This window comes from Eptatretus burgeri, chromosome 17 (assembly GCF_056783735.1).
Source record: "Eptatretus burgeri isolate ZD-2024b chromosome 17, Ebu_testis_v1, whole genome shotgun sequence".
In the NCBI taxonomy this organism is placed as follows: Eukaryota; Metazoa; Chordata; class Myxini; order Myxiniformes; family Myxinidae; genus Eptatretus; species Eptatretus burgeri.
This window is the reverse complement of record NC_140977.1, coordinates 55219466-55240346: the sequence shown is the minus strand read 5'-3', so window position 1 is coordinate 55240346 and position 20881 is coordinate 55219466. Positions and strand designations below refer to the sequence as shown.

At 45.0% G+C, this 20881-nt stretch overlaps 2 protein-coding genes across 2 annotated transcripts in view; one reads left to right on the top strand and one right to left on the bottom strand.

The window, feature by feature from the left end:
- LOC147010159 (tolloid-like protein 2) overlaps positions 1-20881 on the bottom strand; it is a 113145-nt gene that overhangs the window by 13988 nt on the left and 78276 nt on the right. Inside the window, exons 10-15 of the mRNA XM_085860772.1 lie at positions 9865-10055; positions 8712-8892; positions 8436-8581; positions 3474-3690; positions 3152-3181; positions 1838-1947 (exon numbers count right to left, since the gene is read on the bottom strand). Coding sequence (XP_085716898.1) covers positions 1838-1947; positions 3152-3181; positions 3474-3690; positions 8436-8581; positions 8712-8892; positions 9865-10055 — 875 coding nt within the window. The remainder of the gene's footprint in view (positions 1-1837; positions 1948-3151; positions 3182-3473; positions 3691-8435; positions 8582-8711; positions 8893-9864; positions 10056-20881) is intronic.
- The window catches only part of TMEM220 (transmembrane protein 220), a 144384-nt gene that overhangs the window by 54382 nt on the left and 69121 nt on the right, over positions 1-20881 (top strand). The gene's annotated exons all lie outside the window — the stretch shown is intronic.

The following is a 20881-nucleotide window of genomic DNA, read 5'->3' as shown; positions in this document are numbered from 1 at the left end:
ATGAAACGTGAAAGTTGAAAACTTTGGGAGTTAGAGTGCAGACAGGAACGGATGGAAAACAGCATCCTGCTTGCCACGGTAACCACTTTAGATGACGAACGTATGTCACGACACACCGTCTCCAGTCTGTACCTGTCTACCAAATATGAAACGTGAAAGTTGAAAACTTTGGGAGTTAGAGTGCGGACAGGAACGGATGGAAAACAGCATCCTGGTTGCCATGGCAACCACTTTAGATGACGAACGTATGTCGCGACACACCGTCTCCACAGTCTGTACCTATGTACCAAATATGAAACGTGAAAGTTGAAAACTTTGGGAGTTAGAGTGCGGACAGGAATGGATAGAAAACAGCATCCTGCTTGCCACGGTGACCACTTTAGATGACGAACGTATGTCGCAACACACCGTCTCCACAGTCTGTACCTATGTACCAAATATGAAACGTGAAAGTTGAAAACTTTGGGAGTGAGAGTGCGGACAGGAATGGATAGAAAACAGCATCCTGGTTGCCATGGCAACCACTTTAGATGACGAACGTATGTCGCGACACACCGTCTCCACAGTCTGTACCTATGTACCAGATATGAAACGTTAAAGTTGAAAACTTTGGGAGTTAGAGTGCGGACAGGAACGGATGGAAAACAGCATCCTGCTTGCCATGGCAACCACTTTAGATGATGAACGTATGTCATGACACACCGTCTCCACAGTCTGTACCTATGTACCAAATATGAAACGTGAAAGTTGAAAACTTTGGGAGTGAGAGTGCGGACAGGAATGGATAGAAAACAGCATCCTGGTTGCCATGGCAACCACTTTAGATGACGAACGTATGTCGCGACACACCGTCTCCACAGTCTGTACCTATGTACCAAATATGAAACGTTAAAGTTGAAAACTTTGGGAGTTAGAGTGCGGACAGGAACGGATGGAAAACAGCATCCTGCTTGCCATGGCAACCACTTTAGATGATGAACGTATGTCATGACACACCGTCTCCACAGTCTGTACCTATGTACCAAATATGAAACGTGAAAGTTGAAAACTTTGGGAGTTAGAGTGCGGACAGGAACGGATGGAAAACAGCATCCTGGTTGCCACGGTAACCACTTTAGATGACGAACGTATGTCGCGACACACCGTCTCCACAGTCTGAACCTATGTACCGAATATGAAACGTGAAAGTTGAAAACTTTGGGAGTTAGAGTGCGGACAGGAACCAGACGGACGGACGGACAGACAGACAGACAGACAGACGGACGAATGACCGGTATCACATTATACGCCCTTATATATATATATATATATATATATATATATATATATATATATATATATATTTATATATATATATATATATATTGGGCGTTTAAAAAAATAGTGTGGTAGATAAAAACATTAGAAAGGAAAAAATAACTTGCACTAAAAACTTTAACATTTTCACGCTCACGCTGACGCTGACGCTCACGCTCACGCCGGGGGTATCGCTATAGCTCTCTGTTCTTCGAACAAGCGAGCTAAAAACGATATATAGCATGATATTTCAAAATTGTATCGGATCCGGTATGTTCTCATGGATCAGGTATTACACGGTGGAGGTATGCACTCTTCCGAGTGCCCTTCTAGTTTTTAAGAGACAAAACTATTCGTAAAATGGTTGTAGAATGGGCGAAATTATCAATAAATATCCAACACTCAGGGTCCCTCCAGCCTTTGCCATGAAATCCAGTTGGGAGTTTGGATCAAGAATGGCTCCACGTAGGGCGAATGACCAACCTCTCCCAACAAAGTGCTCTGGTTCTTGTGAAGAAACCTCACTATTTGGTGCACACACCTCCGTCTCCAGTGATCCGGCCAATTGACGGAAAGCCAAACTCGAACTATTCTCCAGGTCCTCGACAAATGTCATCTCCAGCTTCAAGCTTCCATTTATCTTGTGTATGTCTGTGCATCAGATAGAAAGACACAATGAAACGTTGACAGCATCCAAAACTTACAAATCGCCAATAACCCTACTTTTCGCTTTGTGTGCGTGGTGTAATAAGGTCGAGAGGTCTGGTTCTCCAATGGAGGTTTTCTGGAGGTAATCCAACTGGGTTCAGTCCCCGGCATGGAATGGCCGTGCACATGCGCAGGGAGGACTGCATGAGAAGCAGCACTACGTGAACACAATTGTAATGCTGCATCTCTCACAAACATGCCGTCCATCACTTTTTTTATTCTCCCATCTTATGTGTAGCGTTTATACGGATAAAGTCGGGAATTCCTCAGGTTTTAATGATATGTGTGCCTTCGATTGGGGGGGGGGGGGGGAAACCCATAGTGACCATGTATCCCACAAACTGAGTTTAATAGCAAATATAATTAAAAAAAAAAAAATTCTGACTTTGCATGCTGACAAATTTTGATCTGACTTCAAGCTGTCATCCTGATGGTCCACGGGCAAGGTTGTGTATACAAAAAAGCATGCGTTGTCCTTTCCAAGGGGACATTCAGTCGCCTTATCCGATTTGCTCGCACTTGGACTTATGGTGCATTTGAATTTTCAAAGTAGGTTAATAATGTGTGCTAGTACTCTGATAACGTTTTTAAAAACATTCATCAACCAGAGAGGCTGTGATCGGAGATCGCTGATGGCTCCCAGTACAGCCAACTTGTAATATAAGCCAATTGGGAGCACTTGAAAATCTGCCTCATCATGCAGAAAAAACCCATTTTTTTGAATTAAACAATGGAAAATGAAAATGATTTAAATAATTAAAACACTGAAAAAGAAATATTTGAAAATGAAACAATTCTACATTGAAACAATCAAATAATTGAACATTAAAAAAAAAAAAATTGGAAATTAAAAAACTAAATTGCAAATTCGATTATTAAAGAAGTGAAAAATTAAACAATTGAAAAATGGAATAATTGAAATTTTTTTTGGAAAAAAAAAACGTGATATATTAATCATGAAATCATTAAAAGTTGAAATATATAAATATTGAATGATTAAATAATGGGGAAATTGTTCTTCAAAAAGCAGGACACCAAGATTAAACACTTATCGTCTCCCTCCGTAAAAAAACATCATTACACCAAAGAGCCGAAGCTGTTCAAAATCGATTTGTCCAATTTTTTTTAATTTACGTGGTGGCCTTACCTGCTGATGGTGGTGCAGTTGTTGTGATTTCTGAAAATGCAGCAATTGACAATCTTAGTTAATGTGGATGATAAACAATTTGTGCCAGACAAGGAAGTACAACACAAACCGAGACACGACAGATGGCCCATGTAACTCGTCACAACAATACCTTATAAACAAGCTCCCCTCTAGCCCCAACCCCCTAAAAAGGTACATTTACACTCTCTCCAATTCTGAGACAAAAAAAGATGAATTTGACATCCTGTGTGAGATCACATTGTCCAGTCATAAAAAAACCATTGGAGAAGAGAGATTGCTTAGAAACAGAATGAAGACTCACCTGGCTTGTCCAGGAAGGTGTATATAGCTCTGAATCCTGTGAACAACCTGTAAAAGCCACTCATGAATGTGATATTTAAAGTATTGGACTGTGACACCACAGGTGGAGGTAGGATGTTGGAGCAAAACAAAGCATCTGTCCCGTCTCCACTGTTGATGAAGACACGGTCGTGAGGACACGTGCGGCTGGTCTCCCCAGAAACATTGAACTGAGTCCACTGTCAGTAGAGCAGTGATGGTGAATGGGGGAGGGAGGGGGGGGGGGGTTGGTGGGTGAAATAATTAAAAAAAAAATCATCATCGTTTCAACATTGCTCTGGTTTTTCATCGTAACATATCGGTCAAGGACCATCTGCACGAGCTTCTACCAGCTTCCCGTTAGGGTTGTGCTGAATGAGGAAATGGGGTGCTCCCTTAGTTAGATGACACGTGCATTTCACACATGGTGTTCTGAGCGCCTGCTCCCAACAAGCTCTCTGTTATTCACCCAAAATAATCTCAGTCATCAGTGCAAGCACAGATGGGAGAGCTATTGATAATACTCGGGGGTACTCCCGTCCTGCGGGCGGCTGTATGGACGTGAAAATGAGCGACGTGTTCACACAGCCACCCTCTGGGCGGCAGTACCCTTCTCATCCCACCTTCGGTGGACAATCTAACTCACGAAAAGCAGTTAATAATTTTTGTCATTTTTTGAAAGAAATTTCATTGATCACAACATATAAGACTAGAACATCACGCGGTAGAGCGTATACCTCCGGCAGGCTGAACAGTTTACATTTTGTATTCCACTGATAGACCGGATCTGCATCCCGACCTGAACCAAAATCGAATTGCCTTCTTGTCATCGACACAACTCATCCACCAAGTTTCGTCCGGATCCGTCGATAATTATCTTGGCCCTATTCTCTCTCAACGGTGAAGAATCACTTTAAAAACTTCTCGGATCCGGATCTTCACCAAAATCGAATCGATTCGTCCTTGTCACACAGCCAACATGTCCACCAAATTTCGTCCGGATCCGTGCACAACTTTTTGAGATATCATGTTCACAGACAAACAGACAGGGGTGAAAACATTACCTTCATCCACCTTCGGTGGCGCAGGTAACAAAAAAAAAAGGGACAGATCGTGTTTTCCCATTCGTTCAGGGAACTTTGGGGGCCCCAGTGCCTCTTCCTTGAGAGCATTTAAGTTCTGAACTTCAGGAAGATGATTTGTAATACCGGATACCACCGCAGGTGGTCAATTTTTGGAGTTTCGGTGACATCCACGTTTGCTCCATTAGAGTAAGAAGTAGAAGATAGTGACTCCAATGCTACATATTGTTCATATACCGCAGGATCATTAATGTCCAGCAGCGAATGCGAGCAGATGGGACAATCGCCTTAATGTCCACTCCGAAGGACAGCGCACACACATTGACGCAACGGCCTTCCTGAGAATCATCAGTTTATGGTCGGACTGAGTCAAACACAAGCGAGACCGCTCAAAGGTGATTTCCCTCACTCTGAGTCGTTTAACGTGGGTATTGGAACAGGAGATTTTGTTTCGGTAAACATGGCTGCAGCAACTTTCTTCTTTGACAAAAGAAAGTCCACTACACATACTTCGAGACAACTTTCTGCACAATTTAACCTGGAAAGTTTGATCATTGGCATTTTTGCTGGAAAAATAAGCTCGACTTGCACTGCACCGAACCGACTTTGCATGTTATGGTAGCTCCATCACCGAAGGTGGGTGGAGTTTATGTTTTCACCCCTGTCTGTCTGTTTGTTTGTCTGTGAGCAGCATATCTCGAAAATTTGGAGAAACATTGTGCACAGGTTGAGTGAGTGACAAGAACAAGTCGATTTGATTTTGGTTCAGGTCCTGATCCAGATCCGATCTCTGTTCGGCCTGGCGGAGGTATGCACTCCACTGAGTGCTGTTCGAGTTGCGTCTGCAGTTGTTGCCAAAATCTTTGCCTTGGTCTTACTCGATCGCATTTGTAATTTAGTGTATGGTACTCGGTATCATAAAGGAAATACGAGACGAGTTCAAGGTTCTTTCATCGAACCTCCTCTCTCCTGGTTCTCTGAAGAGAACGGACCTGAAGACTCGGATTTCATCCTCCTGCACAGGTACCGACAGCGCCACACCCCATGGTCCAGTGAATCCATGACCCAGACGTCTATTGACCTCTGGCTCACAGCCAGCAGAGACATGAATATCACTGCCAAGGTAAGTGAATCTCTCCGTGACCTCAACATCCTCATCACAAACAGGTACAGAAAGGGTAGCAGCATCCATGATGTCATTGAAAGCCAGGATCTTGGTCTTGACCCAAGAGACCAATAATCCCAATGGCCCCGACTCCTCATTCAGTGCCTTGAGTAATGATGTCCAGAGTCTCCACAAAGAGGACTGCATCATCTGTGAAATCAAGGTCAGAGATCTTGACATTCCAAAACAATGCACCGTAGCTAGATTTCTCTGACATCCTTCCCAGAATCAAATCCATCCAAATGTTGAAAAATGAGGGGGCCAATCACAATTGTAAATAAATCAGAGATGGAACCACCACACCTCACAGCACTCTCAGTATCAGAGTATAGTTCAGAAATAAGATCGGTCAGCTTTGGTGGCACCCCATGAACGCCGAGGTTTCTCCAGTGGTCATCCCGATCCACTGAATGGAACGCTTTGCTGAAATCGATGTCGGGTGCAAGCAGCTCCTTCCGAAACTCTCGCCTGCATTCGGTGAGGACCCAAAGAGCAAGGATACAGTCAATCATCGACCTCTTTGGTGTAAAGCCATACTAATCTGGGTACTGATGCTCAAGCCGATGGTAGCAAACCCTCGGAATAATTTTCCGAGTGAAGACCTTGCCCAGCACTGAGATCAGTGTCACCCCTCGGTAGTTGCTGCAGTCCTGGTGATCACCCTTCCCTTTCCAGAGAAGGGCAACAAGGCCCCTCTTCCAGTCAGTTGGGATGATGCCTGTGTTCCAGGCAGAGCACAGAACTCCATGCAACGACAAGAGTGTAGCATTTCCACCAACCTTGAGAAGTTCAGCATGGATGCCACAGATCCCTGGAGCTTTACCCCATTTCAACTGGTTTAGCACAGCCCGTGTTTCCACAAATGAAGGTGGACCACAGTTGCTTGGAAGGTCAGCAACAGGGATAGTAACACCCCTACATCCAACTCAACAGCTGTTGGGTCAGCTTGGTAAAGCCGCTCAAAGTAACCGACCCAGCGGGACTTCACTTCCGAGTCCTCTATTTGGAGCTCACCACATAGGCACCCTCAGCAAAAGTACAGTTTTATGTCTCCTCTCCCTGAACAGCTCAGTTCTGCCATCAAGCCTGGCCCTGAGACACTCGTAAATGGTATCGAGTGTCCCTTGGGAGACAAAGTTCCTCTTTGCCTGTCGATGGGCTTCAAGACATCCACTGGCAACATCAAGGATGGTAGTCTTGAAGGCACTCCACAAATCTTCAGGATCCCCTAAAACATCCAGATCCCTTCGCTTAGACTCCCACTCAGCCTGTTCGCAATCTCACCAGCTACCCATTCATCCAGCCGAGGCTGGAATGGTACCATTCTCTCGGACATGAGTCACAGCTTCAGAGTTGCTACAACAAGCCTGTGATCGGTAATGAGGAACTGAGCACTCAACGAGAACATTGCCAATCTCCTTTGCCACACCACCAGCATTAGAATACCAAGTCCAACAATGAGCCTGTGGCCGCTGAAACCATAAACCAGCCACCATAAGTCCACGACATCTTGTGACGTCAAGGAACTTAGCGCTATTCTGGTTCTACACCCATGGGAACCAACACCTCTCATAACCATTCCTATCAGTGCCAATTAGTGCATTGAAATCCCCCAAAACTCGAAGAGTATCTCTCCTGGGGCACTGATCAACCACAGACTCGAACGCGGAATCGAATGTCTCCTTCACAATGAGATTACTCGCCTCAGTCGGAACATACACAGAGCTGTTGGAGGTTCTTTTTTGGAAGGTTTTTCATGGTGGTTTCATGAGATTCATTCAGGGGATATTTCAGAGGTTTTCTTTGAGGTTCTTTTCGGCCTAATTATTGGTGAACTTTCTGGTGGTGGGTTTGAGGTGAAGCACCACGGGATGGAGCGGAGCGCCGCAGGACGAGGTGGAACAATAGCCCAGCCGCACAGCGACACCCATCGGTTCCAGTCCCCTTTCCCTTGCCTTTCCCCAGCGTAGGAAAGCATCTGCCTCGCTAGCCTGTGCCAGGTGAGCACTGAAGTCGCAAAAGCCTCAATCTTCTCTCTAAATCTACCCTTCCGTGGAGTTACTCTGATGGTGCCTGTTTTGTTAGCATAACTAAGATTGTTTGCAAGTATTAGTATCGGGTTAGCTCTGCACTGTCTTCTTTTGCTTACTCTATGTCTGCCATACCTCACCCATTTTGTATGTCCCTGCTGTAAATAAACACATTGTCTTGACTGTATCACATACCTTTCCCTGTACTTTCCCGAGCTCATCACATCGTTTCCTTCAATGATCTGGCATAGTCCGTACTTCGTCGTGTTAGCCTGGGACGTTCTACCCCACTAATTGGTTCACGTAACTAGCTGGTGCTGCACCTATCTGTTCCACTCAGCAGATGACTCGGTGCGGCACTGAGGATGTGGCCTCTAGTTCGGTTGCTGTGCCAATAGAAAGGTATTGTGGAAATCTCGAAGCGTAATCCTGCTTGGCCGTTGGACTAAGTCAAGCGGCTACGGCTGTGTAAGATCTGCAGCCTGTAGGACTGCGGAGTTATCTATGGTCGGTGGCCTCAGGGCCAGAGATCAGGAAGATCAGCCTTAGGTCCTGGAGAACCTGGTCCCACACCTTGTGGTAGCCCCGAACTCTGACCCTGTTACAATATAATATCAAATTTTGTCACAAACCACACTTTACTGCGTTGCTTCTTTTGAGTAAAATACCTTGAGTTGAATGACCTTTCCAGGAGGTGCTTCTATCTCCCATTTGGCAATACACAGTCGAGCATAATAAAACGGCCAGTTGGGAGAAATCAGGGATCCACCTTTTTCTGTCCCCAGTTGTACCACATACATGGAACCACGCTTATCTGTAAAGAACACATCATCCATCCATTGTATACAGTATTATAAAAATGAAATGGCTCCAAAACTCTCTCTCATTCACGACACGAGGATGGGATTGAATTATAACAGGTAATCTAAAATTAGTGAGGATACCCAGGTGGGTCAACTTTTTGAATGAAACAGAGATGTTGAAGCCACGGTAGTTGACGTCGTTTGTTGTCCACAGTGAAAGGCGCAATGTTTGGCTGCTGGAGATAATGGTCACAGGGGTGGTCGAACCACAGAGTCGTGCTATGATTGAAGAGGTTGTGCTACCTCCATCCTGTACCTTCACCTGAAGGCATCACAGGAAAGGTGGGCAGAGAGAGAGAGAGAGAGAGAGAGAGAGAGAGAGAGAGAGAGAGAGAGAGAGAGAGAGAGAGAGAGATATATATATATATATATATATATATATATATATATATATATATATATATATATATATATATATATATATATATATATATCATTGGGAGAGGCTAAACAATTACAAATTGTTGCCAATATATAACTGCAGTTATAATGAACAATGCATCAGCACATTGTAGACCTTCCTATGGTCATTGCTTCCTCATCTCCCTGTTCTCTATTTATGCCAAATTTAAATTGTGTTGAAAGAACATTAATTTAATCAAACATTATTCAGTCGATTTTAAATTTCCCACCAATTGGTTTGATCATTTTCCAATACATGAGACCCTTTACGTGCACAGACATTGAACCTCGAGAGAAGGCCATCATTGGGATGGTGCTGGTTCAGCTTACATTTGGGTAAGCTCCTCACCACATTGGTGAGTTGTCGAGGATTTATCCCTTGCAATATTTTGACTTCTTCCAAAGGATCTCAAACACATATCATACTTGAAATAGGCAATAGCATTCGATGTCAGTTCTCATTTGGCAACAGCAAGAACAGCATTATATCATGATTCACTCTGTCAATCTCCACTCTCTTCTTGGTATCGGTATCTAACCCAAGAACCTTTCCTGACCAACATGGAGCCAGCTGCCTTCTCTATGATCAACTGTATTCAGATCATGTCTCACTGTCTCTCTCAACCTCAGCTTGGTTCCATGGTACATACACACACACACACACACACACACACACACACACACACACACACACACACACACACACACACACACACAATAATGATGTGGCAATAAAAAATGGTGAAAGAATTAAGAGTGAGGCCATTGTGAAAAAATGCATACTTGATCAGAAATCAGAGACCATTTTGAGCTAATATTCATGAAAACTTACATGATCTTTCCAAAAGTCGCATTCTTCTGTTTCTGGTAGAACACCAACGTCGAATGAGGTGAAACGAAGCTTGACAACGTTTTTGTCGGGTGCCTCAATGATCCAGTCACAGACCGAACTTGTTTGTGGACTTTCTGGAAATCCTGGACTCAGTATGAACCCCTCTTTCTTGACAAATGTGCTGCAATTTGCTGTTTGGGCAAAATGACACTGATTAGGTTTGAGTCACATGGAATGTCAGGATATATATATATATACACACACACATACATATTTCAGACCAGGAATTAAACCCAGGTTCTCTGGAAAACTGAACCCGTGCTCTGCCATCTGAGCTATCTGGGTGACCCACTGGCTAAGCGATGCAATTCTTCCACATATACTTTTTGAGCTAATATTCATGAAAACTCCCTCTCGAGAGCAGGCCCGAGCTGCTCCGATGGTTGGCAGTGAGTACCGTGGAAGCAGTGGGAGAAAGCGAGTGGCACCTGTATTTGTGGAAGAATTGCGTCACTCAGTCAGTGGGTCACCCAGATAGCTCAGATGGTAGAGCACTGGTATGGGTTTTCCAAATGACCTGTGTTTGATTCCTGGTCTGGGCTTATAATTTTTCCACATATATTTATGATATTGTTCTATTCTGCTCACTTCTAATTATATTATTACGCCCCCTGTGGTGTTTGGTAGCGGACATGTCCCCCCACAGGGGGAAGACCCTCTCGAGAGCAGGTCCTAGCTGCTCCTATGGTTGGCAGTGAGTGTCCTGGAAGCAGTAGGAGAATGAGAGCGGCACCTGTATATGTGGAAGAATTGCGTCACTTAGTCAGTGGGTCACCCAGATAGCTCAGATGGCAGAGCATTGAGCACTGGTATGGTTTTCCAGAGGACCTAGGTTCGATTTCTGGTCTGGGCCCATCATTTTTATATATATCTACATATACACACACGCATACATACACATAAATATATATCAATACTTCATATAGAGGGATGACACGGGGAAAAAAATGGCTTCCCATTCAAATGTATACACAATGATATTCTCATTGAGTGAAGTCATCAGCATTTGAAAGCCATAACATATGATGGTGGTTCCAACGTAAGGAAGTTTCTTTGTCTCTTGGTGAGTGCACGCAACCCAAAATTAAAGAAAACAAAACCAGTAGAGGTGTACATTCAAAGTACACCGCCCCCATGCCAAATAAATAAATAACAATCCTCCAGTGCACGACATTGCCAGGGCATGTGCAGCACATGGAGATGGAATTGGGAGGGAGCGGTGTACAAAATGTTTTGTTTTTTTGGATACATTGTTGAGGTGAACAGAGTGAACACACAACACACAACAAAGGGGGCAGGAGACAAGAGGGGCGGGAGAGGGAAGGACAAAACAGTGGGGAACAGAGACATTAGGAGATCTGTGGAAGAGAGAGGGATGAGGGCGGGGTACACGGGGTACACAAGACGGACACCACAGGGACTTTCAGGACCTTACACAACAGGGAACTTTCGGGAAGGAAGGCAAGGAATTTGAAGGAGGTAGGTTTGGGGTGAACTAACGGGGGCAGAAAAGATCATGGTTTTGGATGGGGGAAGGGAAGAGGTGGTGGTGAACGGCTGTTTTGAAGACCTGAAGGGAAGAATGAGATTGAAGAGAGTGTGGGAGTTTATTCCAAAGGCAGGAGAAAAGAGGAATGAAAGAGTGAAGGTGAGCAGTGGTTCGGGATTTTGGTAGTTTTACCAGAAGAGGGTTGCTGGCAGACCTTGAGCACCTTGTGGAAATATAGGGGGGGGACATATAGCAGACAGAGCAGGGGCAGTGAGACTGGAGAGGAGATGGGAGAAGACAGAAACACCACCAACCTTCCTGCGGTGAGAGAGTGAGAGGCCCAAAGACTCAGTCTCACCATGAGGGATACCAATGATCCTAAATACCTTGGTTTCCACAAGAAAGCTTTGTATGTGGTCAGGAGCTCAGGTGGGCCGAGGAAGGACTTTGCATGATGGAGGATGCCCAATTGGCGATGAGCTTTGGAGGCCAGGTTAGAAATGTGGCTTTCACAGGAAAAATCATGGCAGTTGATGTGACCCAGAAGCTTGAATGAAAGGACTTCTTCCAGAGGATTGTTGAGAAAGTAGATGGGGGTGGGGGTGGGGGGGGTTCCAAACGGTTCTTTTGGAGAGATATTGTGAGAGTGTGAGATTTGTCAGGATTGAAAGACATGTTCTACGTGTTGGACCAGTTTGTGATTTTATCCAGATCTGCAGTGAGCGAAGAAGCTGCTTCTTCCTGGTCTGAGGGATGCCAGATGGTACGGCAGAAGGTGGAGTCATCAGCAAAGAGAAAAAGAGGATTTTCCAGAGAGTCGGAGTGATCATTGATGAAAATCAGAAAAAGAACAGGGCCCAGAACGCTGCCTTGAGGAACTCCAGCATGAACAGGGGATGAAAGAACTCCATTTATGGCCACACGTTGGCTGCGACAGGAGAGGAAGTCTGCCAGCCATGAGTGGAGATGGCCTTGGATACTATAGGAGGAGAGCTTGGTGAGAAGGGCAGGGTGCCAAACCGTGTCAAAAGCACGCGATATGTCTAGTGTGATGGCTCTGATTTCATGTCCGGCATTGAGGACCTCCATCCATTGTTGGGAGAGCAGAAGTAGCAGATCCAGGGTCGAGTGACCTGGTCTGAAACCAAATTGTTGATCGGAAGTCAAGCCATTGGAGAAGAGGAAGGATTTAATGTCTGAAGCGATGATGGATTCCATAACCTTGCTGATGATTGACAGAAGGCTGATTGGTCTGTAGTTGCAGGGATCTGTTTTTGCACCTTCTTATGCAGATCAGTGATGTTTGCTGATTTCCAAGCAGATGGTAGATGACTGAGCAAATGAGAGGGTGAATAGAACAGAGAGAGGGTGAGCAAGTGCAGAGGAGCAGGTTTTTAGGACACATGGGCTGATGCCGTCTGGATCGGTTGCAAAATCTGAGTTGAGCTTTGACAGCAAGCTCTCCACTTTGTCAGAAGACAAGGACACATAGTCCAGGGACAACTGGGTGCGACTGGGTCAGGTGGGTACAGAAAGCAATGGGTTTGGGAAAGAAGATTTAGATGTAAACACCGAGTTGAGGCATTCAGCCTTTTCACGTGCGGTATCAGCAGTGCTGATGGAGGTAAGGGAGGGGATGGAGGGGGAGCATACACCAGAGACAGATTTGATGAGACGCCACCAGGACTTGGAGGAGGGAGAGACGTTTGGGAGTTCAGACTTGAGATCAGAAAGATGTTGTCTTCCGGCTCTCTTGAGGGTAGATACACACTTGTTGTTGTTGAAGGAACTGCGATTACCCTCAGTTGGGTTTGCTTTCCATGAGGCAAAGGCAAGTTGTTTTGGGACAACTGCCTCACAACAAGCTTCATTGAACCATGGGCGGGAGGAAGGGTAGGACAACTGAAGACGAGAGGGGATAAATCTGTGCATGAGGGAGAGCAAGTTTCTTTGAAATAATTCCCAGGTCTAGTTGATGTTGGAGAAAGTAGCGATCGGAGACCAGTCTAGAAGTTTGATAGCTGCTTGAGGACCTTGTCTTCAGCCACGAAGCACTCGCTCAGGGTGACGGAGCACGAACCACTCGCTCAGTGTGACGGAGCACGAACCAATCGCTCAAGGTGACGGAGCACGAACCACTCGCTCTGAATGAGGTGGCATGGAAAAAAGCGTCCGTTGAGCGTGAATGATTCACTCAGAACGACGTAGCGCGATACCGCTGTCGACAATGGGCACTTGGCAAGTGTTTTAAGCACTCATACATGCACTCCAATTAAATGGTTGAAAAGCAAAGGTTGGCTTGACTGTCGCTGCATACAATAAAGGATCCCTTTCACTTTAAAGCCCATCTTCACTGCACACACAGCAGTGAATGAAATAAAATGAATTAATGAAATAAAATGACTTCATACACAAAAGAGTTGCAGCTTAATGCAGAACAACCCTGGAGAAATCGCAAAGTTCAATTGCCGATGAAATAAACATTGCAGAAAATCTGCCATTTTGCCTGCTTGCCTGTGCATGTGTCACGTGGTACATCGGTTCAGGGTCCGTGCAAACGTTATAACTTTTTTGTAAAACGTCCATTTCTTACCAGATTTGCTTTGATTACCTGTGGAGCACCTCACAAAATCTCCAAAAATATATTCACAGATCTGGCAGGTGCTATAGATCGGCAGTCTCTCTGGGGGAGAGGTCTAGCAATGAGTGCATTAAAGCATATAGCTCAATGAAGCTGGTTAATTTTGTCACATTCCTAAAAATTTTTGTTCACTCAATATAATTCTCCAAACAGTAGAAAAAGATGAGTTTAATGCTTTAGAAATTTCACATTTTCTTGTGTATATATGGAGGAGGGAACATAGCCTTGCTCCACTCTCCCTTTCTTTTTCAAGTGCACAACCCCACCCCCACCCTTACTCCAATATGTTTTGCTTACTTCCGATAGGTGTGTGAACCAGCAACCCCGAGCCTATAAACCATCAGTGTGTGAAACAAAAATTCACGTAATTCGAAATTGAGTGAATCTCGATAGTTTTCGACCTCCACATGCGTTAACTGTCCGGACCCAAGAACTCTTAAATGAGGTATCATCCAGCATTATGTGCTGTGGTTACTGTGAAGACCCTTCAATCCCGGCCAAGAATTGAGGTGAGTCAACTGAGGATACTCGAATGTGCGGTTTATTTGGGACACAACGCGTGCGGAATGTGGTGCAGGACTCGAACCAACGATGGTCAAGCCTCAGAAACACACTGACAAATTATACTCCAAAATGCATATATATAAAACCTATTCCCAGGCGGAGAAAGCAAGCAAAGAAAGAAACAACTTGGCAAGTGGGCTGCCCCCCCTCCCTTCGGCCCTCAGGAGAATTAGCAATAAACAGCATCTTTCTGATGCTTCGGACAGCGAGAGAGTGCAGGCACATATTCATAAACAGAAGCAAACCCTTTGTCGTTCTCCAGGATTTGTTGTCACTCCGAAACACAATTTGAGGCAGCCAGGACAATGGTTTGAATCCAGACACCTGATTAACGCAATTACTGAACGTTTAAATGAGTCAAATGTTTAAATATGGACCAATGGGGCCATCACCTAGCATCCATACCTGACAGTTACGATGTTTACCCCATTCAGAAACAATCGTGAAACTTGCATTTGTACATACTGCAGATAGATCGAAAAATTACCCCCCGTTGGGGGTGACGGTCATCTCTGAAGCTCTGTAGATGTGGATCTCTGATCGGCTTAGAATGGCTTCGATGTCGTCTCGTCTTTTGGTTCAACGTATCGACGAAAGCCCGGGAGTAAAAAGGATAGAAAACCTCAGAAATCAAACTACATTTCTGAGTTATCCAGAGATAGATTTTGAAAATGGTTGATTTGGAACATTCATGATCAATGAGTCTTCAAAAGGATAGAAACCGGACCTCAGAAATCAAACTGCATTTCTGAGTCATAAAGGGTGGCTGATATTTTGACAATGGATGATTTCACAAGTTTACAGCATCGGTGACCTTGACATTGACCTTCAATCAGGTCTAAAGTCATACCGTCGTGCATCACTCATCGACCCCTTCCTACATACCAGGTTTCATCAAGATTGGGCGAATTTTTTTTGACCGTATCACATCCACGATTTTTCCAACTTTGAAGAGGATTAATGGGGCTTCTGAGGCATCCATGCAAATGAATGGGGTAAAGGGGGAAAACTCTGTGAATTAAACCCTGAAAACCCCTAAACAGGAGACTGATTCCCCCCCCCCCCCATAGAAATGTATAGGCTAACGTTTCTGACTCAAGGCTAATTCGGTTAAAACAGGAGAATGATTTTTCTCCCATACAAGCTCATGTTAAGCTGTCTCGAGACCTAAAAAAAACCCCATAGAAATGTATTGGGAAACCTTTCTGACTCGAGGTCAATCAGGACAAAACAGGAGAATGATTTTTTTCCCATACAAGCTCATGTTAAATTGTCTCAGGGTCCAAAAAACCCACCCCCCACCCCCGCCCCCTCTGACTCTCGGTCCATGGGGTCAAAAGAAGAGAGATCTCTGCCCCATTGAGCACATGTTAAACTGAGTCTTACTGATTTCCTTTTACATTTTCACTCCACTCAAAGAGTGATCCAATAAATATTTGTCCATGTTCTATTCGAGGTAATAAATTAATTTTCCGATTATATTCATCACCATCGAGTATATTCACAAATATTATTTTAGAACTTAGTTCTTGGTTTATATGTCTTTGTTGAGCAGAAATAAAATGATAAACTTCTCTCTTGTTTGACCACCTCCTGAGCCACACATTATTTTTCATAAGCCACGCCCACTTTCCCATAAGCCTCGCCCACTTTTCTTAAGCCCTGCCCACTTTTACTAAGACCCGCCCTCTTTTGTGAGGACCACCTACTCCTACATCATTTCTAGTTAATCTCTCACTCACAAGGCTTTCCTGGAATTGACCAGGGAATTTCCAAAGGAAACCACACCCACCATTCTTTCTATTTCAAGGCTTGAAACCCAGACTGAATTTAAACATATTTTTACTTTTACTGAAAATGTACTGCTGTGCTGAGCTTGAGTGGGATGACTTTGGAGTTCCTTGGAGTTCTACTACTTGTATGGAACTAAACCTTCAAGTTGATGAACTGGAATCAAACCTCTTATCTATTGAGGCAAGATTTTCTTTTCCGATTTACAGAGTTTGATTTAAGCATATAATAATTTGAAAATTAAATCACTGAATTAATACATTAATATTTTCTCTCACAGGAAATTGTATCAGAAATACAAAATTAAAATACTACTTTGTCCACAACTTGGGGTGAAATTGTTGGCTTGGTTGAAGACCTTATGAGCGACCAAGGCCCACAGAACGAGCTCGACCTTGATGACCCAACCAAACAGTTATACCTTGGAGACCCAAAAAATCCTGAAAAAGAGTTTTACATCGATGGTACTCATTGTGAGTTATCAAGACAATACCCACTGAACAAGTTATACCTTGATGAGCCAGAATACAAGTTTTACCAAGAAGACTCACAAATTTCAGAAATTTTGAAAAATGGAGATTTCTTTGATGATCCACAGTTATACTATTAGACCATGTGGAGGCACTCGCTATTACCTTCAGAAAATGATTTTCTTTGTGAAGATCACCAATCTGGATGAAATTTGGCATACTTTAAGAATTTTAGACGCTGAGTCCAAATCCACTTGTTTCCACGTCGAGGATGTGACACAATTGGTCATTTTTGGCAATTAAAGATACACCGAACATTAAAGCACGATTTTGACACAGAAATGAAGAATCGAGGATAGACTGATATGTACGTCAAAGAAAACTCTTGTGAGGTCTTAAAATGATACAATATGTTTATACAGAGCCCTATTCACTGTTATTAAAGATGTTTATAATTAAAGGTCGTAAACCGAAGCAGTGACATATTTTTACCAGCCGAAAACGTCTGGACCGACCAGACAGGCCTTCGAGTTGACCAAGGAAACTTTTGGCTTAAAAGGCAGCCACACTGGCTATTAAAGGTAGTTACATTGACTATTAAAGGCAGTTACAGCGCCTATTAAAGACAGTTACATTGGCTATTACGGATTAAATCAAAGACAAAGAGACTGCACGACTCAGCCTGATGAAAAGTAGAACCGCCACAAGAGGATTACTGTCTTAGAACTCCAGTATTTCTTGCTCTGAAGCGGTTGCTGAACTCGGCTCTTGACTGCTGCTATGACAAAACTCAAGTCCACTATTACATGCGAACTAACCTGAATACTACTGTGTAGTAGATCACTACAGCAAAAGCAGTGTGACACCCGCATTCACAGTTCGTCGTCGGAATCATCTTCAGTTCCGCTTTCATCATCCATAAGTTCCATTTCTGCACGGGTCTGTTCATCGTTGGCACAGTTTTGATACCCGCAGCACTCTGTGCAGGACAGTCCTTTTGACCGACAAGAACACTGGTTGGTCTCGCATTTCATCTTCTTGCAATTACATTTCGTCGCCTCTGACAGTTCCTTCGGCGCTGGTGGTTTGCTCAGCCAGTGAACAGTCAGTGCTCCGTTGCGTTCCACCCATCCGTGAAATGTAGGAGAAGGGGCTTCTATAAACCTCTCAGTCGCGCGGTGGTGGATCGCAGACTGATAGTTCACTCTTTTGCAATGCAGCATCATAGCATCGCTTGTAGGCGGCAACTTCTGTTCTCCGAGCGACTGGCTGCAGAATAGCTTGTTGCGAGCCTCATCCACACTCTTCATGGTCGGCTGATTGTACATGGCACAGACGAATTGTTCCAGGTCGTGAATGATATTCTGATCTAGCTTGAATCCTCGACCAATGCTCCCGAAACAGGTGATGAGATGGGGACTTTTCTTCATCAAGTCGAATGGCCTTGTTTTGCCCTTACCGTGGAATGCACTGGTGGTATAACTTCCCGTGAAATTGTGCAAACCTATCAACGCATCGCAGACAGAACTTTCCAGGGCATTACTCAGCTTCCTAATGTCAACGACGATAATGTCCTTGGGACTTCCTATGACCAGATGGAAATTTCGTGCTCGAATCGACTTCGAGTGAGCCAATGCCAACACAAACACATCGGTGTCGAAACTCTCTATGCGCACCGACTCTTCATTCTGTCCCGCGTGAGCGGCATGTAGCAGGAGCTTCGTGTCAGCTTCCTCATGGTCACATTCAAGTTCAGGTACTGACGACAGTCATGACACCATTTGACGCCTCGATTTTCTGACATTTGCCGGCATGACTGACGTACAACAGCATGTCGCCCAGTTTTGATGGAGAGATGTTTCTCGTCCACGATTCGACGATGAACTCTATCAAAGCCTCCTTGTTGGCTCCGCTCAGGAGATAATTGGCCCACTGTTTTGGAAGGGCTTGATCGCGTCCGTAGATGGTTCGCACCTGAAGATCGCCCGCCCTGCCCACTCGTCTGGCGTGCCCCAGGCACTTGATACTGATACTTGGGTAAGTATCAAACACCACGTCCAGTCTCAAAGATTGTTTATGTCGTGCTTTGGCCACTACGATGTTCAGCACCATCTCTTCCAGTTTGCTGAAAGTGTTAGGCAGTGAACCAGCCTTTATCGCCTGAATAACGGCCATTCCATCCACAATCGTTGCACCTTGGATAGGCCGAGCATCCACTCGGCAATCGGGCCACAGTTTCAGTTTATGGTTGCGGAGTTTGGCTTTGTCCGTCTTTGCAATCGAACCATCACCCGATGCCAGCGGGAAATATATGTTCGCCAGTGGGTGCGTGAGCAGATCATGGAGTGTTACATTGCTTTTCTCGTCAATCAACAGCAGTCGTGTGAAAAAACGACGTTCATTCGCAATTTCAACCTTCGGCGTCTGCTGGTGGGGAGTCGCCAACTTGCCTCGCGCCTTCGAGAAAGTTGCCAATTTGGCCTTCGAAATCGGACTGAAGAATGGGACCTCACCCGAGAGAAGCCAATCACGAATGAATTGCACAACAGCATTCTCTCCCTTGACATACGCGTTCATCAAGTCCGCGGAAGTGGCTGGCAGTGTGATGACACCTGAACTAATATTGACGAGTTCAAGGTGAGCGCCGGAGAAAGGGTTAATCATTTGAAGTACTGTGTCCATCACTTGTACCACCACTGCTTCGTTCTTCTTCGAGCTCGACACTACCAAGTCCTCTTGTTCGGGGCTCGTCGTGGATACCCGCCATGGACTCACATTTCCTTGCGATTTCCACACGTGCTGGTTCGGACAGGATCCACTTCTTCACAGCTGTGCTTTTCAGAGTGTAACCAATGATGCCTCCACTGGTCTTGCTGTCCCTATTAAAAGTCTGCTCTATGATCTGATCGCACACAACACTACTAAATCCATAATGCTGTTGGGCAGTCCATTTGCCGTCCATGAACGCTTGATAGGTGTCTGGGTGGGAGTGCTCCAGCTCGGCCATTTCCAGCCAGTAAACGGGTAAGTACCTTGCACAGTTCAGGTGATCGTACGCAAAGTACCAGGGCATTGATGTTCTCGTGATCGCAAGGTGTTTCGGCCAATTAGAAGTACGAGTTGCCCGTATAAGCTCTAGTGCAAGCTCCAGCATTTCCAAGTGGGAGCACCAGAATGTGAATATTTTGCTCACTGTACATTGCTGCTGTCTGAAGTTGCTGCAGCGTGTGAACATTTCCGAGACCTCTTCCGATGACATTAACTGTTCGAACAACGGAGACGAACAATCGCACACGCATCTCCTCTGTGAGGGAGTCCATGAAGGCCTGGAAGCATAGTCTTCCTAGCGCTTCGTAGACGAGCTTGTGACAGAGCAGACTCCTGTTATAGTGGTGGCCGTTTATTACTGAATTTGCAGAACGCTGAGCGGCAATACCAGACTCTATTATGAGGTCGAGCAGACCTGCGTCTCTGAATCTTTTTCCGATCACGCCGAGGAAGCTCATGAGTTGGTGGAATTCGCCGAGACGAATTACCAACCTTTCTGTCAACTCCGGGTGCAACCAACGAATCTCCTGCGCCTTACTGTAGATCGCAAGGTCAAAGTCGAGAACTACTTCACGTTCCAGTTTATCAGCCATATCGATGCTTTGGCGTAGGACCGTGTAAACGGTGTCCAGTTCCGTGGGTGATGCCTCGATCAGAGGATGGTAGATGATGGCTGACTTGGTCAACTCTTCATCCTGACGAAGGAGGGTGTTGTACCCAGTCCATGTTGGCAACCGCCCGTCTGTTTTCTGGACCGTTTTCATTGTGTAATAGAGCACATCCAGCGATAGCCTGTCCTCTTGTGACGGACTGATGTCAATGTCACAACTGTAAAAGGCTGTGGTCCCTTGCCTTTTCCCGCCACCATACTTGAGAATGGGTGGCGTGTTCCCAACTAATGACCGCTGACGACGGCTAATTGGAGTCACTGAACGAGCGTGCTGAATCGGCTAA